The sequence below is a fragment of the Anomaloglossus baeobatrachus genome, chromosome 5, assembly GCF_048569485.1.
Source record: "Anomaloglossus baeobatrachus isolate aAnoBae1 chromosome 5, aAnoBae1.hap1, whole genome shotgun sequence".
Lineage (NCBI taxonomy): Eukaryota > Metazoa > Chordata > Amphibia > Anura > Aromobatidae > Anomaloglossus > Anomaloglossus baeobatrachus.
Window position 1 is genome coordinate 345,690,157 of NC_134357.1, and position 26,841 is coordinate 345,716,997.

The window sequence follows — 26,841 nt, forward strand, 5'->3', positions numbered from 1 at the left end:
GCAGGACGGGAAACCTGCAGCCAGCAAAGCCACGGAGACAAAGAAACCGGATCCTACACATGTACACAGCTGTATATCATGTATATATAGTCCATCCATACGCTACATAGGAATAAGCAGTGCAGCATAGGAAGCAGGGTCTGACAGCATCGTGTGTCTACAGCATGTACATGTTCTCCCATAATGCACTGTAATGTATGCAACCCCAGGAACGTATATATGTGTACGGATGGATGGAGAGATACAGAGATGGATAGAGAGATAAATAGATAGATAGATAATAGATAGAATCATAGATAGATACATATACATAGATAGATAGATAGATAATAGATAGATAGATAGATAGATAGATAGATACATATACATAGATAGATAATAGATAGATAGATAGAGGGATAGATAGATAGATAGAGAGATAGAGGGATAGATAGATAGATAGAGGGATAGATAGATAGATAATAGATAGATAGATAGAGGGATAGATAGATAGATAGATAGAGGGATAGATAGATAGATAGAGGGATAGATAGATAGATAGAGGGATAGATAGATAGATAGAGAGATAGAGGGATAGATAGATAGATAGAGGGATAGATAGATAGATAATAGATAGATAGATAGAGGGATAGATAGATAGATAGATAGAGGGATAGATAGATAGATAGATAGATAATAGATAGATAGATAGAGGGATAGATAGATAGATAGATAGATAGATAGAGGGATAGATAGATGAATAGATAGAATGATAGATAATAGATAGATGGACAATTAGATATATAGACGGATGGATAGAGAGATAGATAATAGGATGATAGGTGTGTGTATGTCAGTACATTTGATGCCCTGTATTCTGTTACTTTGTATCTATATGCTCTTCCTATATGATGTACATTGTGTCCCTCTATATGGATAGATAGATAACAGACAGATGACAGACAACAGCCAGGGCTGTGCAGGCAGGTAATGGCCCTGGTGCCTCCTGTGTCCCCTTGTACCACCGATGCTGCCTGTACCACTGATGCTTAATGTGCCTTTTGTGCAGCCAGTGCCCCTGTGCCACCTGTGTTGCTGATGCCTCCCATGCTGCCTGTGCCCACCTGTGCTGCCGGTGCTTCCTTTGTCCCCCTGTGCCGCCAGTGTCTCCTGTGTCGCCATTGCTGCTTGTCCCCCCTATGCCTCCACTGCCCCCCTGTGCTACCTGTACCACCGATGCCGCCTGTGCCACCGGTGCCTCCTTTACCACCAGTGTCCCTAAACCACCAGTGCCTCCTGTGCCCCTGTACTGTCAGTGTCACCGGTGTCTCCCATGCCGCCCATGTACCGTCAGTGCTGCTGGTGCCTCCTTTGCTCACCCTCTGTGCCGCCAGTGCCTCCTGTGCCACCGGTGCCCCTGTACCACCAATGCTGCATGTGCTCCTCTGTGCCACCGATGCCTCCTGTACTGCAGGTGCCACTGTACCACCAGTGCCGCCGGTGGCCCTGGTGCCGCCATTGCCTCCTGTGCCCCTGTACGGCAGATTGCTTTCTGTGCCCCTGGTGCCTCCAGCGCCCCTGTAACACAGATTGCCTCCTGTGCCCCTGGTGCCACCAGTGCCTCCTGTGCCCCTGTACCGCAGATTGCCTCCTGCACCCCTGTACCACAGATTGCCTCCCGTGCCCCTGGTGCCGCCAGTGCCTCCTGTGCCCCTGTACCACAGATTGCCTCCTGTGCCCCTGGTGCCTCCTGTGCCCCTGTACCGCAGATTGCCTCCTGTGCCCCTGGTGCCTCCTGTACGGCAGATTGCCTCCGGTGCCCCCTGTACCGCAGATTGCCTCCTGTGCCCCTGGTGCCCCCTGTACCGCAGATTGCCTCCTGTGCCCCTGGTGCCTCCTGTACCGCAGATTGCCTCCTGTGCCCCTGGTGCCTCCTGTACCGCAGATTGCCTCCTGTGCCCCTGGTGCCTCCTGTACCGCAGATTGCCTCCTGTGCCACTGGTGCCTCCTGTACCGCAGATTGCCTCCTGTGCCCCTGGTGCCTCCTGTACCGCAGATTGCCTCCTGTGCCACTGGTGTCTCCTGTACCGCAGATTGCCTCCTGTGCCCCTGGTGCCCCCTGTACCGCAGATTGCCTCCTGTGCCCCTGGTGCCTCCTGTGCCCCTGTACCGCAGATTGCCTCCTGTGCCCCTGGTGCCTCCTGTACGGCAGATTGCCTCCTGTGCCCCTGGTGCCCCCTGTACCGCAGATTGCCTCCTGTGCCCCTGGTGCCTCCTGTACGGCAGATTTTCTCCTGTGGCCCTGGTGCCTCCTGTACCGCAGATTGCCTCCTGTGCCCCTGGTGCCTCTTGTACGGCAGATTGCCTCCTGTGCCCCTGGTGCCTCCTGTACCGCAGATTGCCTCCTGTGCCCCTGGTGCCTCCTGTACGGCAGATTGCCTCCTGTGCCCCTGGTGCCTCCTGTACCGCAGATTGCCTCCTGTGCCCCTGGTGCCTCCTGTGCCCCTGTACCGCAGATTGTCTCCTGTGCCCCTGGTGCCTCCTGTACCGCAGATTGCCTCCTGTGCCCCTGGTGCCTCCTGTACCGCAGATTGCCTCCTGTGCCCCTGGTGCCTCCTATACCGCAGATTGCCTCCTGTGCCACTGGTGCCTCCTGTACCGCAGATTGCCTTCTGTGCCCCTGGTGCCTCCTGTACGGCAGATTGCCTCCTGTACGGCAGATTGCCTGCTGTGCCCCTGGTGCCTCCTGTACCGCAGATTGCCTCCTGTGCCCCTGGTGCCTCCTGTACCGCAGATTGCCTCCTGTGCCACTGGTGCCTCCTGTACGGCAGATTGCCTCCTGTGCCCCTGGTGCCTCCTGTACGGCAGATTGCCTGCTGTGCCCCTGGTGCCTCCTGTATGGCAGATTGCCTCCTGTGCCCCTGGTGCCTCCTGTACCGCAGATTGCCTCCTGTACCCCTGGTGCCTCCTGTACGGCAGATTGCCTCCTGTGCCCCTGGTGCCCCCTGTACCGCAGATTGCCTCCTGTGCCCCTGGTGCCTCCTGTGCCCCTGTACGGCAGATTGCCTCCTGTGCCCCTGGTGCCTCCTGTACGGCAGATTGCCTCCTGTGCCCCTGGTGCCTCCTGTACCGCAGATTGCCTGCTATGCCCCTGGTGCCTCCTGTACGGCAGATTGCCTCCTGTGCCCCTGGTGCCTCCTGTACCGCAGATTGCCTGCTATGCCCCTGGTGCCTCCTGTACGGCAGATTGCCTCCTGTGCCCCTGGTGCCTCCTGTACCGCAGATTGCCTCCTGTGCCCCTGGTGCCTCCTGTACCGCAGATTGCCTCCTGTGCCACTGGTGCCTCCTGTACGGCAGATTGCCTCCTGTGCCCCTGGTGCCTCCTGTACGGCAGATTGCCTGCTGTGCCCCTGGTGCCTCCTGTACGGCAGATTGCCTCCTGTGCCCCTGGTGCCTCCTGTACCACAGATTGCCTCCTGTGCCCCTGGTGCCTCCTGTACGGCAGATTGCCTCCTGTGCCCCTGGTGCCTCCTGTACGGCAGATTGCCTGCTGTGCCCCTGGTGCCTCCTGTACGTCAGATTGCCTCCTGTGCCCCTGGTGCCTCCTGTACGGCAGATTGCCTCCTGTGCCCCTGGTGCCTCCTGTACCGCAGATTGCCTGCTATGCCCCTGGTGCCTCCTGTACGGCAGATTGCCTCCTGTGCTCCTGGTGCCTCCTGTACCGCAGATTGCCTGCTATGCCCCTGGTGCCTCCTGTACGGCAGATTGCCTCCTGTGCCCCTGGTGCCTCCTGTACGGCAGATTGCCTCCTGTGCTCCTGGTGCCTCCTGTACCGCAGATTGACTGCTATGCCCCTGGTGCCTCCTGTACCGCAGATTGCCTGCTATGCCCCTGGTGCCTCCTGTACGGCAGATTGCCTCCTGTGCTCCTGGTGCCTCCTGTACCGCAGATTGCCTGCTATGCCCCTGGTGCCTCCTGTACCGCAGATTGCCTCCTGTGCCCCTGGTGCCTCCTGTACGGCAGATTGCCTCCTGTGCTCCTGGTGCCTCCTGTACCGCAGATTGCCTGCTATGCCCCTGGTGCCTCCTGTACGGCAGATTGCCTCCTGTGCCCCTGGTGCCTCCTGTACGGCAGATTGCCTCCTGTGCCCCTGGTGCCTCCTGTACCGCAGATTGCCTCCTGTGCCCCTGGTGGCTCCTGTACGGCAGATTGCCTCCTGTGTCCCTGGTGCCTCCTGTACTGCAGATTGCCTGCTATGCCCCTGGTGCCTCCTGTACTGCAGATTGCCTGCTATGCCCCTGGTGCCTCCTGTACGGCAGATTGCCTCCTGTGCCCCTGGTGCCTCCTGTACCGCAGATTGCCTCCTGTGCCCCTGGTGCCTCCTGTACGGCAGATTGCCTCCTGTGCCCCTGGTGCCTCCTGTACGGCAGATTGCCTGCTGTGCCCCTGGTGCCTCCTGTACGGCAGATTGCCTCCTGTGCCCCTGGTGCCTCCTGTACCACAGATTGCCTCCTGTGCCCCTGGTGCCTCCTGTACGGCAGATTGCCTCCTGTGCCCCTGGTGCCTCCTGTACGGCAGATTGCCTGCTGTGCCCCTGGTGCCTCCTGTACGTCAGATTGCCTCCTGTGCCCCTGGTGCCTCCTGTACGGCAGATTGCCTCCTGTGCCCCTGGTGCCTCCTGTACCGCAGATTGCCTGCTATGCCCCTGGTGCCTCCTGTACGGCAGATTGCCTCCTGTGCTCCTGGTGCCTCCTGTACCGCAGATTGCCTGCTATGCCCCTGGTGCCTCCTGTACGGCAGATTGCCTCCTGTGCCCCTGGTGCCTCCTGTACGGCAGATTGCCTCCTGTGCTCCTGGTGCCTCCTGTACCGCAGATTGACTGCTATGCCCCTGGTGCCTCCTGTACCGCAGATTGCCTGCTATGCCCCTGGTGCCTCCTGTACGGCAGATTGCCTCCTGTGCTCCTGGTGCCTCCTGTACCGCAGATTGCCTGCTATGCCCCTGGTGCCTCCTGTACGGCAGATTGCCTCCTGTGCCCCTGGTGCCTCCTGTACGGCAGATTGCCTCCTGTGCTCCTGGTGCCTCCTGTACCGCAGATTGCCTGCTATGCCCCTGGTGCCTCCTGTACGGCAGATTGCCTCCTGTGCCCCTGGTGCCTCCTGTACGGCAGATTGCCTCCTGTGCCCCTGGTGCCTCCTGTACCGCAGATTGCCTCCTGTGCCCCTGGTGCCTCCTGTACGGCAGATTGCCTCCTGTGTCCCTGGTGCCTCCTGTACTGCAGATTGCCTGCTATAGCCCCTGGTGCCTCCTGTACTGCAGATTGCCTGCTATGCCCCTGGTGCCTCCTGTACGGCAGATTGCCTCCTGTGCCCCTGGTGCCTCCTGTACCGCAGATTGCCTCCTGTGCCCCTGGTGCCTCCTGTACGGCAGATTGCCTCCTGTGCCCCTGGTGCCTCCTGTACCGCAGATTGCCTCCTGTGCCCCTGGTGCCTCCTGTACGGCAGATTGCCTCCTGTGCCCCTGGTGCCTCCTGTACCGCAGATTGCCTCCTGTGTCCCTGGTGCCTCCTGTACGGCAGATTGCCTCCTGTGCCCCTGGTGCCTCCTGTACCGCAGATTGCCTCCTGTGCCCCTGGTGCCTCCTGTACGGCAGATTGCCTCCTGTGCCCCTGGTGCCTCCTGTACCGCAGATTGCCTCCTGTGCCCCTGGTGCCTCCTGTACGGCAGATTGCCTCCTGTGCACCTGGTGCCTCCTGTACGGCAGATTGCCTCCTGTGCCCCTGGTGCCTCCTGTACCGCAGATTGCCTCCTGTGCCCCTGGTGCCTCCTGTACAGCAGATTGCCTTCTGTGCCCCTGGTGCCTCCTGTACGGCAGATTGCCTCCTGTGCCCCTGGTGCCTCCTGTACCGCAGATTGCCTCCTGTGTCCCTGGTGCCTCCTGTACGGCAGATTGCCTCCTGTGCCCCTGGTGCCTCCTGTACCGCAGATTGCCTCCTGTGCCCCTGGTGCCTCCTGTACGGCAGATTGCCTCCTGTGCCCCTGGTGCCTCCTGTACCGCAGATTGCCTCCTGTGCCCCTGGTGCCTCCTGTACGGCAGATTGCCTCCTGTGCACCTGGTGCCTCCTGTACGGCAGATTGCCTGCTGTGCCCCTGGTGCCTCCTGTACGGCAGATTGCCTGCTGTGCCTCTGGTGCCTCCTGTACCGCAGATTGCCTCCTGTGCCCCTGGTGCCTCCTGTGCCCCTGTATGGCAGATTGCCTCCTGTGCCCCTGGTGCCTCCTGTACCGCAGATTGCCTCCTGTGCCCCTGGTGCCTCCTGTACCGCAGATTGCCTCCTGTGCCCCTGGTGCCTCCTGTACCGCAGATTGCCTCCTGTGCCACTGGTGCCTCCTGTACGGCAGATTGCCTCCTGTGCCCCTGGTGCCTCCTGTACGGCAGATTGCCTCCTGTGCCCCTGGTGCCTCCTGTACGGCAGATTGCCTCCTGTGCCCCTGGTGCCTCCTGTACGGCAGATTGCCTCCTGTGCCCCTGGTGCCTCCTGTACCGCCGATGCTGCCTGTGCCACTGGTGCCTCCTGTACGGCAGATTGCCTCCTGTGCCCCTGGTGCCTCCTGTACCGCAGATTGCCTCCTGTGCCCCTGGTGCCTCCTGTACCGCAGATTGCCTCCTGTGCCACTGGTGCCTCCTGTACGGCAGATTGCCTCCTGTGCCCCTGGTGCCTCCTGTACGGCAGATTGCCTCCTGTGCCCCTGGTGCCTCCTGTACGGCAGATTGCCTCCTGTGCCCCTGGTGCCTCCTGTACCGCAGATTGCCTCCTGTGCCCCTGGTGCCTCCTGTACGGCAGATTGCCTCCTGTGCCCCTGGTGCCTCCTGTACCGCAGATTGCCTCCTGTGCCCCTGGTGCCTCCTGTACCGCAGATTGCCTCCTGTGCCCCTGGTGCCTCCTGTACAGCAGATTGCCTTCTGTGCCCCTGGTGCCTCCTGTACGGCAGATTGCCTCCTGTGCCCCTGGTGCCTCCTGTACCGCAGATTGCCTGCTATGCCCCTGGTGCCTCCTGTACCGCAGATTGCCTCCTGTGCCCCTGGTGCCTCCTGTACGGCAGATTGCCTCCTGTGCCCCTGGTGCCTCCTGTACGGCAGATTGCCTCCTGTGCCCCTGGTGCCTCCTGTACCGCCGATGCTGCCTGTGCAGGTGACCTACCTCCACAATGAAGGTCTTCTCTTCCCCGAGCACGGACACCACCATACACTGCAGGACACAGGTTCTGATGCACAATCCCAGCAGCTTGAGTCTCCGTCTCTTGATGCCAGGCTCAGCCATCACGGCGGCTCTGGGTGGAGGAGCTGCAGCAGCTACATGGGGCTCACAGGCACACACACCGGGGATGGAGGGGCCCCGCTGCTGCTGGCGAGGATGACGGTGCCGTCGCTGCTCCTGTTATTTGGTAGGCATGACAGCCCTGCGGGCAGGTGAGGCGCCCATCCCCGGGACAATGGCGGGGAGGGGCGGGCCGACCTCGGCGTACCGAGCAGCCAGCTCTGTCACATCACACGGCGGCTTCGCATAGTAGCGAGCGGGGGGAAGAGATGATGCCCTAGTAACAGCCGCACCGAGGAGAAGAGTCACCCAGCGCGGGCCAATGGGAGAGAGGGGCGGGGACAACACTGGAGGGATGCGGGGCGGAGGAGGGCTACAGGTCGCCGGCCAATTAGAGGGGGGGGCGGAGCTAGGCCTGCATGGCTACAGGCCGGATGCTGAGGAGAGGGACACGTGACTCCTCCAATACCTGATGGTGATGATAAGAAATGGTGCTCGTGTTATTATTAACTCCTTCCAGTTTTCACTCTCCTATTTTTCCGGTGACACTGTACTTCATGATAGTGGTAAATTTAGGTTGATAAAATTTGCTTTTATTTCTGAAAATATAGGAATTTTGGCAAAACTTTCGGAAAATGTTACGACCCCTAAAACAGACAACATACCTGATTTTTTTGTTGTTTTTTTTTACTTTGAGAGGCCAATATGTAAAAAAAAAAAAAGACCCCTTTTTTAAAAAAGAGTATTCTAAGGTGCATTCCCAAAGTTTGTTAATGTAGCACCCAGGGGGCAGATGGAATCAGGCACGGGGTCTCGTACCTGAGTTACTCATCACTGGGCCGGTGTGGTGGTCTGGAATGTCGCAGTGGCCTTCACAGCTTCGTGCCCCGAGGTGTACACCAATAAGGAGGGAAGATGATGGGGATAATAGTAGGATAAGTTGTCGTGATGCCATCTGTGGTATGCGGGATTAGCCGCCGCTGCTGTCACTGTCCTTCGGGGCGGATGGTAATAGCAGCAGAGATGGTGTCGCTTCCCACAGGTGGCGCAGGCCCCGGTGGATGATGAGGGGAGTAGTGATGGCGATGGGCTTTGGCACCAAGGCGCAGGGCGACAGCGCGGGTAATAAGAGTCTGAGTCGGGTGCTGCGGTTCCAGGTGTCTTTACTCACTTGTTGTGCTGCTTTCCCAGGTGGTACTGGTTACTCGCTGTGATGGGCCCCATCGACCTCATATAAGTTAGAAGCAGTCACCGGTATTTGAAAGAAGAAAGGCCTTTGACAGAGTTGCCCTTCCAGCCGTGGGGAACTCAGCAGAGCGCTCTGCTCTAAGCCGCAGGCCCCGTGAAGAGAAGCGAAGAAAGTAATGGTGGTGTCGTGTCCCAGACCTGGTGTCCCCCGGGTAGACTGACTGAAGATTATATGAGTTTGCTTCTACTTCTACCCCAAGTGGAACCCACCCCCTAGGTGGCTGGCTTCAGTGACCGGGGAAGTCCCATGACTCATGAAGGCCACCCCCTAGCCTACCCTGAGCCATCCCCCTGTGAGAAGGCTCCTAAGCTATATGTAAAGTGTGAATGTGGAACACCAGTGATTAACCCCCTCATTACCGGAGGCGAATATCGCTCCTTAAATAAGGTGCAATACTCTGTGGCGACTGGAGCCTCAGGGGTGCCACATTAACCCTTCAGGTGTTTCACTGAAATTAACATGAAATAGAATAAAGAAACAGAAAAATTACATTAAAATGTTGCTTTAGCTTAAAAGGTTTAATTTTTGAGTGAGTAAGGGTAAGTGGATGCCCCAATTTGTTGTACAATTTCTCCTGAGTACACGGATAGCCCATATGTGGTTGGAAACTACTGTTTGGGTGCACGGAAGGACTTGGGGTGGGGGGAATTAGCGCTGTTTGATTTTTGTAGTGTAAATTTGGCTCACCATGATGCATTTCAGTTACTAAAACAGCAGAAACTCCACCACATGTGACCCCATTTTGAAAACTACATCCCATAAAGGGGTTTCCCCAGGGAACAAAGTTAGTTTTAAAATTAATTTAATTAATAGATCTTGGAATAATAATAAGCATTTCCACCATTAGATGTGTTTAAAAAAAATGTGTGGAAATAATCTTATATTTGAGTCCCTGCTATGTACTGTGTAATGGCTGTTTCTATTACTCCCAGTTCCGACTCTGAGCAGTAGAAACCTCTTGGAATGGAATGACCTAGCTCTCTGCATTACATACAGAATCTATTTCATTCGTGGTCTTTCCTTTCTTACTAGCTAAAATTGTGTTGGGTATGCTCTGGTTGGTGAAACACAATCCTAACATCAAGTGGGAGACTCGCGAGGTTAAATCTTGGGGGAGTTTTTTATTTTTCCAACTGTTTATCTAAATCCCTGGCATCTATGAGATCTCTTCTTCCAGATTTCATTCAGGATTTTGAGGATGTTATTTCTGAGACTGAATGTGAAGTTCTACCCACACATACAGGTGCATCTCAATAAATTAGAATGTCATCAAAAAGTTTATTTATTTCAGCAATTCAATACAAAAAGAGACACACATATATTATATAGAGTCATTACAGAGTGATCTACAGTATTTCAAGTATTTATTTCTATTAATGTTGTTGATTATGACTTCCAGCCAGTGAAAAACCAAAAGTCATTATCTCAGAAAATTAGTATAATTACCACAAAACACTTGCAAAAGCTTCCTAAGCATTTAAAATGGTACCTTAGTCTGGTTCAGTAGGCTACACAATCATGGGGAAGACTGCTGACTTGACAGATATCCAGAAGGCAGTCATTGACACACTCCACAAGAAGGGTGGTGTCATGATGTATGTAGTTTTCTCCATCCCATATTTTTGTATAAGATGCCATGTGATGTATTTTACCTTCTCACTGTATTTGCTGTAATACTATGTCTTGGGATATAAGTGACCATACCTTCTCCCAGCCTGTATCATATTGCAATCAGGCTTCAGCAGTAGCTACTGTCATTGATTTGGTGGGGGTTGCATATATGTATTGTTTTCTTATCAGCATGGGACTTCTGCAATCTACAACTTGGTAAACAGAACAGAGCCAGCAGTCTAAAGTCCATTCATGCATCAAATGGCCAGGGGGAGGTGTGCCCACCTAAGGGGCTGATCCCAGGAGAGAAGAACATGTTAGTTCAGTTAGTTGGATATCGGCTGGAGAAGGATGAGGACCTATAGCTGAGGCTGGATCATAGAGAATGTGTATGGGCTGTTGCAGACTGGAGATCAGTGGCCACGTGGGATTGTGTTGTCTCAGCCACGCTATCGGACTTAAGGAACTCATCTGAGGACTGTTGCATTCTCCTTAGCGTCGGATTGCCCCGGACCTATTTCCTTTGTGTGGACTCTAAAGAACCATTTTATTATTGGATGTTTTATGCTCCCTGTCTCATTAAATCTTCTTGGATTGTTCCTTGGCCTGGTGTCCCTTACTGCTCTGTCGCATACCCCGTCACAAACTGGTGGCAGCGGCGGGATCAGAGCAGAAGAAATGGAGGACAACGGCCAATCAACGTCTGAAACCAGAACCTCAGGATACAGGAACTGGACTGTGGTGAGCCTACAAACAAAGGCCCGTGAATTAGGTGTCGGCTACAAAGGACTCTCTAAGGAGCAACTAATTGAGGCATTGGAAAACGCTTGCCTGCAAGATGGTACCGAGGAACAATTTCCACAGCAAGGGGAGCAAAGACGGGAGCCGGAGGTAAATACCCAAAAAAGTCAATGGGTTGTGTGGTACGAGGAGGAGATGGCCTTGCTGGGAGAGGAGACTACCATAGAATATAAGATGGAGGTCATGCGTGGAGCTAAAGAGAAGGAGTGCAGGATGGAGGAGATGGCATTGCTGGATAAGCAGCTCGCTGTGGAAGCCGCGAGAGGTTCCAGACAGACTGTAACCCCAGCACCCATCATGAGGGAACTTCCCAGGGTGTCCCGCAAAGACTTCAAGCAGTTTAATGAGGCTGCTGGTGACATTGAGGGCTTTTTCCAGGACTTTGAGCATCAGTGTCGATTAATGGAAGTCCCAGAAAGGGAGCGCATCCGGCATCTGGTTGGGCTCTTAGAGGGTGGAGCTGCTGCAGCCTATAGAGCTATGGACCCTCGGTGGAACTGTGAGTATGCGGATATTAAACAGACTATTCTAGAACATTATGCTGTAACGCCAGATACTTATAGGACTAAGTTCCGTACATTAGCATGTGATGAGGAAGTGTCTTTCAAGATGTTTGCCCACAGACTGAAACAAGTGTGCCATCGCTGGCTGGAGGGAGAGGGGGCCTTAACTTGGGAGACCTTCCTCCAGGTCATCCTAAAAGAACAGTTTTATGCCAAGTGCCCTACTGATATTCTGGAACGGGTGCGTGAGAGGAGACCAGAGACAATGGAACAAGCTGCTGCTCTAGCTGATGAGGTGCTCACTATCAAGCCTCAGTGGAAGAAGCTGCTAGCAGAGGGAGCAAAAAAGACCAGCACCTCAACTCCAGAGGTTCCTTGTCCTTCAGTGCCCAATGTTCCTCAACCTCCTAGATCACCACCTCATGTGGATACCCGTGTGTATGTGCCTCCAGTTGTTTCGACCACATTTTCTGGAATGCGACGAGGAGAGAAAGTAGAAGAGCGAAGATGTTATAGCTGTGGGCATCCCAGGCATCTGCGGGCCACATGCCCATCTATCCCGTGGAGTCATCCTCCAAATCGACAACCACCTCCAGCACCTGCACCTCCCTATCAGTCACCAAGGCCTCCTACCTACTTCTCCAGAAGGCAAACTGGAAGGAGTGAGACGCAGCGCAGATGTTATGGTTGTGGGCATCCTGGGCATCTGCAAGCTCACTGTCCAGGTGTTCAGAGGCAGAACAGCTGTAGATCACCTTTGCCTGTCCATTATCTACAGACACCCTCAGCAGGAGAAGAGCTGGATTCAGGCCCTGATGATTTGCCAAGTGACCCTGATATCTTGACTTCCCTACCAGGAGTCTATGGAGTGCGAGCCACAGCCACGTGTTCTTATGATCTTCAGCATAAACATCTACAGGAGGTCATGCTGGATGGCCAAAAAGTTGTTGGCTTTCGTGTCACTGGGGCTTTTCTCACCATCGCAGATCCCCGAGTAATTCAACCAGAAGCAATTCAACAGGGACCAGGAATTGCCATTGAATTGGCTGGAGGTACTCAGAGATATATTCCAAGAGCGAGTGTGACCCTAGATTATGGCTTTGGGGCAAAACAATGCATAATCGGTGTGATGAGCAGCCTTCCTGCAGACATACTCCTAGGCAATGATGTGAGAGACATACAATGCCGATTTGTGGGTGCAGAAAGCCGAGTTTAAGTGAAGGAGGATATAAACTGGACCCGAACATTCAACCCTACATCTTCATCATACACTAAAGAACCTGGAGCCAACACCCAAAATGCAGATGGACTGTCCAGGCAAGAGGAGCCTTGAGTCCTGTCAGCCATGCCTGCGTGTACTTAACCAGCGACCTGTAGAGGTCCCTAGTACGTACACAAGTTGGGAGGGGAAGGAATTGTCATGATGTATGTAGTTTTCTCCATCCCATATTTTTGTATAAGATGCCATGTGATGTATTTTACCTTCTCACTGTATTTGCTGTAATACTATGTCTTGGGATGTAAGTGACCATACCTTCCCCCAGCCTGTATCATATTGCAATCAGGCTTCAGCAGTAGCTATTGTCATTGATTTGGTGGGGGTTGCATATATGTATTGTTCTTATCAGCATGGGACTTCTCCAATCTACAACTTGGTAAACAGAACAGAGCCAGCAGTCTAAAGTCCATTCATGCATCAAATGGCCAGGGGGAGGTGTGCCCACCTAAGGGGCTGATCCCAGGAGAGAAGAACATGTTAGTTCAGTTAGTTGGATATCGGCTGGAGAAGGATGAGGACCTATAGCTGAGGCTGGATCATAGAGAATGTGTATGGACTGTTGCAGACTGGAGATCAGTGGCCACGTGGGATTGTGTTGTTCAGCCACGCTATTGGACTTAAGGAACTCATCTGAGGACTGTTGCATTCTCCTTGGCGTTGGATTGCCCCGGACCTATTTCCTTTGTGTGGACTCTAAAGAACCATTTTATTATTGGATGTTTTATGCTCCCTGTCTCATTAAATCTTCTTGGATTGTTGCTTGGCCTGGTGTCCCTTACTGCTCTGTCGCATACTCCGTCACAGGTGGTATGCCATAAAAGGAAATTGCTAAAGAAGCTGGCTGTTCACAGAGTGTTGTATCCAAGCATATTAATGGAAAGTTGAGTGGAAGGAAAAACCTGTAGTGGAAAAAGGTGAACAAGCAACCGGGATAACCAAAGCCTTAATAGGATTGTTAAGAAAAGGTCATTCAAAAATTTGGAGAAGATTCACAAGGAGTGGACTGCTGCTGGAGTTAGTGCTTCAAGAGCCACCACACACAGACGTATCCAGACATGGGCTACAACTGTCACATTCCTTGTGTCAAGCCACTCATGACCAATAGACAACACCAGAAGCATCTTACCCAGGCCAAGGAGAAAAAGAACTGAACTGCTACTCAGTTGTACAAGGTGTTGTTTTCAGATGAAAGTAAATTTTGCATTTCATTTGGAAATCAAGTTCCCAGAGTCTGGAGGAAGAGTGGAGAGGCCACAATCCAGGCTGCTTGAGGTCTAGTGTGAAGTTTCCACAATCAGCCATGGTTTGGGGAGCCATGTCATCTGCTAGTCTAGGTCCACCTTGTTTAAGACTAAAGTCAGTGCAGCTGTCTGCTGATTGTGCTATTGAATTCATACCAGCGGCCAAATTGCCTAAATCTCCTCTGTTTAACCTCTCTCTACCTGAAAAAGGTGACTGCCAGGACCCAAACAACACCTTTTTCCCCTTAGAAAGATGCCACACCGTTCTCTATAACTTAAAATACTTTTATTTCACTTTTCAAATTTTGGAGAGGCATGAGGAAAAAACACTCTCATCTTTACTTTGGCATAAACTTTGGTCGCAGCTGTTAATTAGGCATTAACTAGCCAACACCACAGGGTTTAGGGAAATTTTCCGCCTTCCGGCTGTCCGGTGCGGGTATTTCACCTCCAATTTTTCTACCCCTTCCGCTGCTACGACTTGAAAAATGGTAACAAACAACAAATCTTTTAAAACAAAGGGGAGGGAGGGCGGGAAACAGGTCCGGGTCCTGCAACAGAGTGATCGGAAGCTGGGCAGCGCGGTGACATGTATCCGGGAGGCGGGGTGAGAGCCCTTCACACCACAGGGGGCGGGGACAGCAGAACGGCGTCTTTCCAAGGGGAGACCTCATTTTAGCCATACAGAGGGGCCAGCAGTCAGGGGGCAGCATCTCAAATTTGGCTACAGTGCCCCTCAGACTGCCAGGACCCAAACACCACCTTTTTCCCCTTAGAAAGGCGCCACACCGTTCTCTATAACTTAAAATACTTTTATTTCACTTTTCAAATTTTGGAGAGGCATGAGGAAAAAACACTCATCTTTACTGTAGCATAAACTTTGGTCGCAGCTTTTTATTAGGCATTAACTAGACAACACCACGGGGTTGAGGGAAATTTTCCGCCTTCCGGCCATCCGGTGCGGTTATTTCACCACCAATTTTTCTACCCCTTCCGCCAAGGAGCAACACAGCGCTAGCGAGCTGCGACCCCCCCCCAAAAACTAAAGTACCTGAGCCACCTCCTCATACATTCCTGCTGCAAAGATATCCAAACCGGTATCATTTAAGATGTAACCATCCAAGCATAAGGAAATCCAAGTTATTTCCTTCCAGCTGGCGATGCCAGACCAACACCCCATTTTTTTAAAACATTTTTTTACAGAATCAACTTAGGTAGGCACTAGTTGAGTGTGCGCCAGAACAGCCACATAACACAAACTTCCCAAGCTCCGTGCCCCATGAGCCGAAGGGTCACCTCAGACTGGATCATCTTAAACTCGGAAAAGAAGCAGGCGAATTGGTACATATCTGACCGGATGAGGGTCAGGAGCACAGCTAGATGGCAGGAGACCAGATCTTTGATGCTGTAACGTCCTGATGGTGGATCCTCTGGGCCGTGCACCGGACTCCTCCAGTGAGGCAACCCAGAGCTAACCCTTGTACAGGGACTGTCCGATCACCCCACCAGAGGGCCTAGATGCACGGTAGCCGGAGCACTAATGGTACAGGAACAGAGTCCTTCTGGAGACTGGGAAAAAAATGTCTTTGGGGCCACGGAGCTCCTGGAGGTAATCCAGATGACCAGGTTCAGGTGCCGGGTAGAGACGTCAGGCGGGATCCAGGTCCAACTGAACTAGAGGGCAGAGGTCAGCGGGTGAAGCTGAAGATCGGAGACTGGTTCAGGCTGAAGTCAGATGATGGGAGTCACAGCCGACAGTCCCCGAGTAATTCAACCAGAAGCAATTCAAAAGGGACCAGGAATTGCCATTGAATTGGCTGGAGGTACTCAGAGATATATTCCAAGAGTAAGTGTAACCCTGCATTATGGCTTTGGGGCAAAACAATGCATAATCGGTGTGATGAGCGGCCTTCCTGCTGACATTCTCCTAGGCAATGATGTGGGAGATATACAATGCCAATTTGTGGGTGCAGGAAGCAGAGTTGAAGTGAAGGAGGATACAAACTGGGGCCGAACATTCAACCCTACATCTTCATCATACAGTAAAGAACCTGGAGCCAACACCCAAAATGCAGACAGATTGTCCAGACAGGAGGAGCCCTGAGTCAGGTCCACCATGTTTACTTGTACTTGACAAACGACCTGTTGAGGTCACTAGTCCATACACAAATTGAGAGGGGAAGGGATTGTAACAGCGTGTCCCTCCCCCGCCTGTGCTCATGGTGTAATAGTCTGTCAGCATAGAACTTCTCCAACCACAACTTGGTAAACAGAACAGAACCAGGATGTTCAAAGTCCATTCATGTATCAAATGTCCAGGGGGAGGTGTGCCCACCTTAGGGGCTGATCCCAGGAGAGAAGAACAATGAGACCCATGTTAGTTCAGTTAGTTGGATCTCGGCTGGAGAAGGATTAGGATATATAGCTGAGGCTGAATCCTAGAGCCTGTGTATGGACTATGGGACATTGAGGATCAGCTGCCACGCTGCTGGATTTAGGGAACACATTTGAGGACTGTTGCATTCTCCTTGGCGTCGGATTGCCCCAGATATGTTTCCTTTGTGTGGACTCTAAAGAACCATTTGGATATTGGATGTTTTATGCTCCCTGCCTCATTAAATCTTCTTGGATTGTTCATCGGTCTAATGTCCCTTACTGCTCTGTCGCATACCCCGTCACAGACCCGTCATGTCGGTGTTGTAACGGGGGACCAGATCATCGGCGTACCTTCACCAGAACATACCACTACCAAGTTGAGAACTCAAAGCCTTGGTCCTACCAGCTAATGGAGTTACCAGAATACCTAGAATTGAAAATGCGACAGGAGGTGAGACAAGCTATCACGGCATCTGGGTGCCAGTTTTACCTTCAACCTTGTGATAACCGATGGGAATTCTAAAAACCGAAAACCTAATCAGCCTGCTTACTGATGAGGGAAGTTGTAGGCAGATGATTAATGGCTTTTTCCCCACAGGCCTTGTCGAACCAACCAGTCATACCCCTATTTCAGAGTCTTCCCCCCACCTTTTTCAACTGAAACATAAATGGGGGAAAGGCGCGACCAGGGTTAGGTTGCATGACCATGCCCGCTGGGCTAAGCATACGGAACTTTTTTTTTTTGTTTGAAACCCATTTTATTGAAAATAAACCCAAAAACAGCTATCCCTACCGCGCCGGAGAATACTCCACCCACAAATTTGTCTGTTCCTTCTCTTGAAGCGAGTGTGGACCTTGAAAACTTAATGAGAAATTCTACTGCACCGTCAGGTTCTCCTTTAGAGGTGCCGTAATCCAGATTCAATGTTGCAGAACAATCAGGTTTACACTTTCCACTCCTGGGGTTAAACCCATATACCAAAATACGGATACAACAACTCTACCACTTAGTCACGTACTAGGTAGCCTGTGAAAGGCGCCATGGAAAAAATTACTGCCCTGGAAATAACCTTACACACATGTGGCGCCCTGGACAAGCCAGGACGTCACAGGTACTGCAACAACACACCCCACACCCTGGCTAGGCACACCAAAGTCAAACTAAAATCCTTGTTGCCTTCCTCCAGGGGCTGATGTCCACACCAGCGGGTGAGCCAGGCGGTTGGTCCCGCCCACCGAGGAGTTCACAGTTCTGGAGGCGGGAAAAAGGAAAAGAGAAGAGAGTTGAGTTTTGGAGAGTGAGGTGGTAGTAAAGGAGACTGAAGGCGTCCGGGTGTGTGGCCCGGACGGAACAGCAAGGTTCGCAGACGGTGGTGACCGCCTGCAGGAGAGGCTGATTGAAGTGAACCGTAAGGACCGGGGACGGGCGGTGGCCCGCCGGTACCGGATCGGGGAGCAGAGAGAAGCCAGCACCATTCGGCAGGGCTTACGGACCCCGACCAGGCTAGGAGTCGCCGTAAAACTGGTCAAATCCGTTAGCGAAGGGAACCTCCGGGGTTTCCCAGCAGTCAAGACCCGATTGAAGGCAACAGCTCAAACCGTAAAGGGAAACACAGTCACCGCCAAGGCTACAGTTCCCAGGGCCAGAGCCTGCGGGCAAAAGGGGCTCCCTCAGCATCTCTCCAAGCTGGGGAGCGGGTTACTGGTGGGAAGCCATTGGAACCGTCAACACAACATAGGTGCAGTGAAAGGCAGTCACCATCAACCTACCGGGAGGAGAAACACCGCAGCCGTCTGTGGGACCCGTCCATCCAGCCGTTTGTTTCACCGGAGACTTTGCATTCGTCATTGGCTGAGTGAGTACCACTGTGTGCTGTGCGGCACTGCGCTGCCCCCGCGACCCTGAACCTCACCAGGCCCCGTAGCCCACCTGCCACCCCTCCCTCACCGGGCCCCGGGACAACCAATCCCCCTACCCACGGAGGGGAAGAACTACATCCAAGCTGCTCCCCGTCATCGTTCCCGGGATCCCCATCCAGAGCAGCGGTGGTGTCACAACCTCACCACAACCGTGGGTGGCGTCACGGACAATATCCCTAAACCAAACTACCCCCCCTTTCACTCACGGGCGAGGAGCGCCACTCGAGTCCCCGGGATCCGGCCCACCGCTCGAGCCACCGAGCAGCAGCAGCCGGACCCGAGCAGTGGGTGAGCGCAGCGTCCCCTCCTCCGCCCGCGACACAAAGTTGGGGCTTACCTGTGGGTCCACAGAGCCGCAAGGATAACAAGCGTCCAGATAATGGGTAATAGCGGATAAAAACTTTCCAGACGGAAGGGTGAACCAAAAGGGATCTTTTCTGCTGTTGCATCCATATGAATGCTTTTCCAAATATAGATATAAGGGAAACAACATTGTTGATAACGCCTTTGTCTCTACTGTCAGGTTTAAAAGCCTCTAACAGATTTTAGCAGGCACCACGCTTACATCAACCACTGCTATTGGCAAATAGCAAAGATTTCAAATTTTGATTTGCCTGTTAAATGGTATGGTCAGTAACTGCTGTATTCTAACCATATAGGTGCTTCAAATAATAAAGCTGGTCGGCACCCTCTATAGTATAATATTAGAGTGATTACTGTCTGATAAAACATTAGAAAACACTTATTAGGTATATGCACCTTCAGGAAATATTAGTGGCATAATCATTATGCAACCAAATAAAAAAATGCCAATTTTACATCACACTTGTTTATTCTCGTCTGTTAAAATGGAAAATCAAGCAGCGAAAATGTACAGAAATATACTTCTGCCATTTCAAGAAAATTATTGGTGACCAATAAAGCTCCCATCTTCTCAGTTACAGCACAAAATAAGGGTGCATAAATCGGGGAATCAGATTCTGTGATCCCAAAGCACAGCTAACCCTACACGAACCACCTGGAAGACAACATCCAGGACCTGGAATCCAGCCTGAGCTCCACATTCCAAAATGTACCCTCAAAAGCTACTGTCAGCTCGATATGCGGCCAGACTACCACAAGGAATGGATGCCGCTGACATGATGAGAGGCTGAAATAGACAGATATGTCTAGTCCAGAAAAAAGACGTCTCAGGGGGGATCCCATTCATGTGCACAAATACATGTGTGGGTATGTATAAATACATGTGTGGTCAATACAAAGGACTGGCACAAGACTTCCTCCTCCATAGCTAAATAGGAAAAAGGGGTTTTGCAATTAAAGCAGTCATATTGCGGAATGCCGACCACAAGAGGTAGTAATGGTAGATACTATTTCACTTGTAACAAAGGGAGGGTGATTTCCTCAGCACACCCCATTGTCGGCCATAAATAACCCAGCGACAGAATGCGGAATTGGATAGAAAACCTGCTCCCCCGGGGCACTTATCCCACCTCGCTTTCCCACATAATGGTACTCACCAGATGATACAGGAAAAGGCAGACCCGAATCTGGAGGTTGCTCGCCAGCTTCCAAAGGCAACTCCGCTGTCCAGACCGATGCACACTCAGATGCTCTTTGTCCCACCATGGGCCCTCACCGGAGCTTAGTCTGGAAAAAAGTGCGACTGCCAACGCGGCGACCTTGACCGCCCGCCGCGACGGCGGGATCTAGCTTTAATCATGTGGCAAACTTTTTTTTTTGTCTCTCTCTCTCTCTCTACGACGACACTCACGAAGCCCGAAGCCCCCAACGCCCATGCCAATCCACAGGTGAAGATGACTGACTCAGGTCACTGCAGCTACCCGCACCATGGACTGCAGCAGTGGCCGGGGTCCCTGCAAATGACAGCACAGCGCAATGTTTGGCACCGCCCCAACCGCCGCCATACCATGCTGAAAACCATTGTGAGAAAATGGAGGGTTTTGGCCAGTTTTAACCTTAATGACCAAGCCAAGTTTTAGAAATCACTTTATGAAATAACAACGTTATCTGGTACAGTTCAACGGATCCCAGTGATTCTGAGATGAATTTATTTACTTGTACAAAGAATAGCACAAACAAATGGACCCCAAAATTTGTTATCCAGTTTTTCTGACCACACTGATACCCTACATGTGGTCTGAAACTTAGGTTTGGACAAACATCAGAGCTTGAAAGGGAAAGAGCATTATTTGAATTTAGAATACACATTTGGCTGAAATAGTTTGCGGGCACCATGTGTCCTTTGCAGGGCCCCTAAGGTACCTAAACAGCAGAATAAGTGACCCCATTTTGGAAACTAGACCACTCAAGAATTTTATCCAGGGGTATAGTGAGCATTTTGAACCAATGGGTTCTTCACAGAATTTGATAACATTAGGTCGTCATTTTGAAAATGTTCATTTTTTTCACAAAAATCTTGCTTTAGCATTAGCACCAAATTTCTCACTTTTACAAGAGGTAACACCAAAAAGTGGACACCGCAATTTGTTACTAACTTTATTTTGAGTGCAGCAATACTCCACATGTAGTCAAAAAGTTCTGATTGTACACACGGAAGGGTTCAGAACAGAAGAAAAAAAATTTGCAATTTGTGTGGAATAGACTGTAGACACCATGTCTCATTTGCAGAACCCCTGAGGTACGAAAACATCAGCAACCCCCACAAATGACCCCATTTTATAAACTAGACCCATCAAGGAATTTATCTAGGGGTGATTTGAGCATTTTGAACCAGTAGATCAGGGGTGTTGAACCTTTTCCTGCCGGGGGTCATTTGGAAACTTTTACTGACCTTTGCGGGCAGCAAAAGATTATCAGCTTGAAAATATATTTGGTCAAACAATTAATTAACTCACCTCTATACCCCTACTGTGGTGGCTGGAGCTGCTTCTCTTTGGTGCGGCTGTGATGTTTGGTGATATTGATCATGTTGCTTCTCACAACTGCTTTTCCAGGTTTGTCTCAGTCTGGAGCACAGTCAACGGATTGCTAAATCATATACGTCACATAGGAGATACTGGGGGGTCCATACATCACAGGAGGGCCTGGGGGCATATATACATCACAAGAGGGACTGGAGATATATACATCACTGCTCACCAAACATCTAAATAAATTCATTGAAGGGTCTAGTTTCCAAAATGGGGTCACTTGTGGGGTAGGTCTACTGTTTAGGTACATCAAGGGATCTCCAAACGTGACATGGCGTTTGCTAGCTATTCCAGACAATATTGCGTACTAAAATTCAAATGGTGCTCCTTCTTTTCCATACCGTGTGCCCAAATAGTAGTTTCCACCACACATGGGGTATATGTGCACTCAGGAGAAATTGTACAACAAATTGTACAATCCATTTTCTCTTGTTACCCTGAATGGTATGAAAATGCAAAATATGGGGCTATAGTAACGTTTTTCTGGGAAAAAGTAAAATTTTCATTTTTTCCTTCCACATTGCTTTTGTTCTTGTGAAGTTTGAGAAGTGCAGATTTTAGAATAGTGTCACTTTTTGGTATTGTCACCTAGACCTCTCATAGTCACTTCAGTTGTGATGTGGTTCCTTCAAAATTTGTTTTTGTTTGTTTTGTTTTGGGTTTTTTTCAAATTTTGTTGAAAAAATAGAAATTGCTGATAAGCTTATATAACCCTTCTAATCTCCTAACAAAAAAAGATGTTTCAATAATTGTGCTGACGTAAAGTAGACAAGTGGGAAATGTTATTTATTAACTGTTTTGTGTGACATAACTTTCTGGTTTAAGAATTAAGAGCATAAAAATTCAAAGTTGTGAAATTTTCAAAATTGTCTCTAAATGTCTGATATTTTCACAAATAAAAGCAAAAAATATCATCCTTAATTTACCACTATCATGAAGTACAATATGTCACAAAAAAAACCCTGTCAGAATCATTGGGATCCGTTGAAGCGTTCCAGAGTTATTATATCTTAAAGTGACACTGGTCAGAATTGAAAAAAAAAAACATGGCCCGGTAATTAAGGTGAAAACCAGGCTCAGGTGTGAAGGGGTTAATTTCATCCAGTACTGAAGAGGTTAAGGTTCATTTCTATCCTGCAGTGATCTAACAAGTAGTTGTACTCTACCACTCCCTTTTGCTATAAATATCCACTGCTCACTCCTCCCAATGTCGGTTATAGCTCACATTTATGCTGTCCACTTGGAAGAAAGCAGTTTCTAAACTGGAATTCACCTCTCCCTAGCACCAGCAGAACAGCAGAAAAAGTTAACAAAATGACCCCTTGTAGAAATTGCACCTTTCAATGAATTCATCTACTGCTGCAGTAACTATTTTGATTTTTTCCTGGAGAATTAAAAACATGCCAGTCTAGTGCCCATATTTTGTGCCTAGCTTGTGCTTCTGGAGACTCGCAACCTGTAAATTGTTAAGTGTGCTCCCCCCACTACAATAAAGCCACACACGTGGCCGCTTACTGTGATTTAGGCACAGGGGATCTCAGTAGGAGAGGGGCATTTAGATTTTGAAGCACAGATTTCACTGGATTTTATTTGGAGGGTGGGAGCCATATCGCTTTTCCAAAGTCTTTGTTCTGTTAGTAATATGGGACCCCTCAATATTTCGAGTGACAAATGATGGACCTAAGTGGAGGTTGGTTTTGTGGAGGTAAGTTAGCCGTTTTATTGGTAATGTTTTTGTGTACATAACATTTATTTTTACTTTCAGTATAAGCATGGGATCATATAATATTCTTGTGTTCTACTCCGAGCAAATACATGGGGGTTTCCATATAAATCACAAAAACATTCAATTCTGGTGAAGCCCCCAGAAAGAACCACTCAGATTGAGACAGATGGAGACACTTTTGACTCTGGCATTTGTTCTGCTGGTATCCATCTTTTTAGTAGTGCACAGAACTGTAGTCATCCGCACTTGTGCATTACAAGGATGCCTAAAATGATGGGACACTGACAAAACAGAGACCAGGCGGGGTCCAAAGTGTCTCCATCTGCCTCATTATAGTAAGTGGTTCTGTCGGGGATTTATCTGAATTACGTTTATTGAGATTTACATGGAAGCCCCAATATAAAGGGCCATTTACACGCTGCGACATCGCTAGCGATATATCGTCGGGGTCACGGTGTTTGTGACGCACATCCAGCGTCGTTAGCGACATCGCAGCATGTGACACCTATGTTCGACCTTAAACAATCGCAAAAGAGGTAAAAATCGGTGGTGTGTGAGAGGTCGTTCATTTACCATATATCGTTGTCTGGTCAGTAGCGAGGTTGGTCGTTGTTTCTGCGGCAGCACACATCGCTATGTGTGACACCGCAGGAACGAGGAACATCTCCTTACCTGTGACCACTGGCAATGAGGAAGGAAGGAGGTGGGCGGGATGTTACGGTCGCTCATTGTGGTGCCCTGGACAAGCCAGGGGCTACAGAGAACAACACCCACACACCCCACACTCCCGGTCAGGCACACCGAAGTCAGACACAAACCCTTGCTGCCTTCCTCCAGGGGCTGATGATCACACCAGGGGGTGGGCCAGGCGGTTGGTACCGCCCACCGAGGAGTTGACAGTCCTGGAGGCAGGAAACTGTAGTCAGTTTAGCTCAGGCAGAGCTTGAGTGCAGAGCAGAGTTAAGTGCAGCGAGTAAAAGTGTGCTAAGCTACTGCAGGTGTCCGGGTTGGAGCCCGGACAGATCAGCAAGGGTGGCAGACGGTGGTGACTGTCTGCAGGAGTGGCCTATCGGAGTCTACCGTAAGGACCGTGGACGGGCGGTGGCCTGGCGGTACCGGACCGGTACGCAAAAAGAAGCCAGCACCATCTGGCAGGGGCTTACGGACCCCGGCAAGGCTAGGAGTCGCCGTGAATTTGCCGAATTCGTTAGTGAAGGGAACCTCCTGGGTTTCCCAACAGCCAAGTCCCGACAGAAGGCAACAGTCCAACCAAGAGAGGGAGACACCGCCACCGCCAAGGCAACCGTTTCTCAGGGCCAGAGCCTGCGGGCAAAAAGGGGCTCCTCCGGCTCATATCCAGGCTGGGGAGCGGGTTACCGGTGGGAACCCATTGGAACCATCTACCGTACATAGATGCAGGGAAAGGCAGTCATCACCAACCTGCCGGGAGAAACAACACCGCAGCCGTCTGTGGGACCCGTCCATCCAGCCGTGTGTTTTACCGAGAACTGTGTCCTCATCATTGGCTGAGTGAGTACCACCGTGACGTGCGGCACAGTGCTGCCCCCGCGACCCTGCACCTCACCAGGCCCCGTAACCTGCCTGCCATCCATCCCTACCCCATCACCGGGCCCCGGGACAACCAACCCCCTACCCACGGAGGGGAGAACTAACAACAAAGCTGCTCCCTGTCACCGCTCCCGGGATCCCCGTCCAGAGCAGCGGTGGTGTCACCAATCTCACCACAACCGTGGGTGGCGTCACGGACAATTCCAAATCCCCACAATCAAAACCCCCTTTTCACTCACGGGCGAGGAATGCCACTCGAGTCCCCGGGATCCGGCCCATCGCTCGAGCCACCACCGAGCAGCAGCCGGACCCGAGCAGTGGGAGAGCGCAGCATCCCCTCCTCCGCCCGCGACAACTTGGCGTCACGAACAGGATCCTACCGTTCTACCGACTGGTGGAAGTGCGCCTTGTGTGACCGCCAGAGGTGTCCGGCCGGAAAATTTGAAAAGCCGCCATCTTGGGCGCGAAGAATTTCCGCTCGAGCGTCTCCTCGAGTAGTAGATGCGCGAAGGCCAAAACCCCGCCCCTGTAGAGGAGGAGCCGGAAAGAGACTCAGGGGGACGGAAACAAGATGTCTGCGCCTGACGGAGCCGCTGGAAGAGCGGCGGACGCAGCCGCGGGAGCACCCGTAGATGGGAATGGGCCTGCCCAGGTCCCGGCCGCGCTGGCGGGGGGCGCCACGGCCCCAGCTCTCGCTCAGGTGATGCCGTTCTCTTTGCCCTATGTGCCCGGAGCTGCCTGGCTACCGCAGTACGATGGGAAACCTGATGACTTGCAGGTTTTCCAGAAAAAACGTAGTCCGCTGCTAGAACTGTACCCCCTGACAGATAAGCAACGTGCAGCGCTAGTGCTGGGGCAGCTAACCGGCACGGCTGAGCAAGAGGCGGAGATCTGGGCCGAGGGGGACCGGTCCTCTGTAGCCACCATCTTTGAAAAGCTGCAGACTGCCTTTGAGACCCGTACCGAGGCAGAGTTGCGGATGCAGTTCTATCAATGCCGACAACGGCCCGCAGATAGCATTCGGGACTATGCCCTGCGCCTGCAAACCGCACTCCGCACACTGAAGCGGGTGGACACCATCAACAGTGTGGACAGTAACAAAATGTTAAGTGAGCAGTTTGTGCAGGGGATGAGGTCCTCAGAGGACCGCAAACAGCTTCGGCTGTGGGCCCTAGAACACCTTGACGTGGACTTTGCCGTATTAAAGGAACGGGCCATCAAAGCTCTGCAACCTCCCGCACTTGAAGCTCCTGAGCCAGCCCCGTGGCCGGTTGAGACTGCTCCCGTCATGGTGGCCCCTACCCCACCAGCACCTCCAATGCCTGCAGCCCCAAGCGGAACGATGAAAGAGCTCGCTGCTCAAGTTCGCCGCATGGATGGGGACCTCGCTAAGATTCTCGCCGCACTCCAGTCTCCGACTAGATCCCAGGCCCCGGTGAAGATGCAGCTTGCCGACAGCCCTGAGGACGTCCTCTGCATGCAGCGGAGAAGGGCCAATGACTCACGGAATGGGCCCCCAATCTGTTACAGGTGCAGCAAACCCGGCCACTACTCCCGACGGTGTCCGTTAAACGAGCAACCCCTGGGGCCACGGGCCAATCCTCAGGAGTAGAACCCCATGGCCCCCCAGACTGGCGGGACCAGTACATCGGGGCCCGGCCTATCATCCCCGTGGCTGTGGACGGCATACCGGTGATGGCTCTCCTGGACACTGGATCACAGGTAACCACCATACCATACACACTGTATCAACGGTATTGGGGAAAAGACGAGCTGGCTCCCCCAGATGCCAGTATAACACTGATTGCTGCTGATGGACTCCCATTGACCCAAGTGGGATACAAACAAGTGGCCATGACTGTGGGGCGAGCTGAACTGCAACACCAGGGTATGATTGTGATAATGAATGAATCCAGTGATCATAACCCGAAGGTAGTGCTAGGGACTAGAGATGAGCGAACCGGTCCCGGTTCGGCTCGAGGAAGGTTCGCCGAACGGGGGTCCCGTTCGAGTTCGGTTCGTCGAACGTTCGACGAACCGAACTCGAACGTATAGGCTATAATGGGAGGCAATCACAAACACATAAAAATGCATTATAAATGTACACAAACAGTTAATAAACATTGCCATAACACTTACCGGTCCTCGCGATCCCTTCTGCACTCTGTCTCCTGCCGCTATTCCATCCGATGATCGCTGAATCCTCCCGGTGACCTGCACTGCCAGCAGAGAAGCAGGACCTATCGTGACGTCAAAATAGCCATGTGACCAGTCACGTGGCTATTATCTCATTGGCTACAGACTGGTCACATGACT

At 51.7% G+C, this 26,841-nt stretch overlaps 1 protein-coding gene across 1 annotated transcript in view; it reads right to left on the reverse strand.

Moving 5' to 3' along the window:
• The window catches only part of MMP24 (matrix metallopeptidase 24), a 241,791-nt gene extending 234,174 nt beyond the window's left edge, over positions 1 to 7,617 (reverse strand). The window contains exon 1 of the mRNA XM_075351750.1: positions 7,180 to 7,617. Within this exon, the coding sequence (XP_075207865.1) occupies positions 7,180 to 7,299 (120 nt within the window). The 5' untranslated portion in view covers positions 7,300 to 7,617. The remainder of the gene's footprint in view (positions 1 to 7,179) is intronic.
• Between the last annotated feature and the right edge of the window lie 19,224 nt (positions 7,618 to 26,841).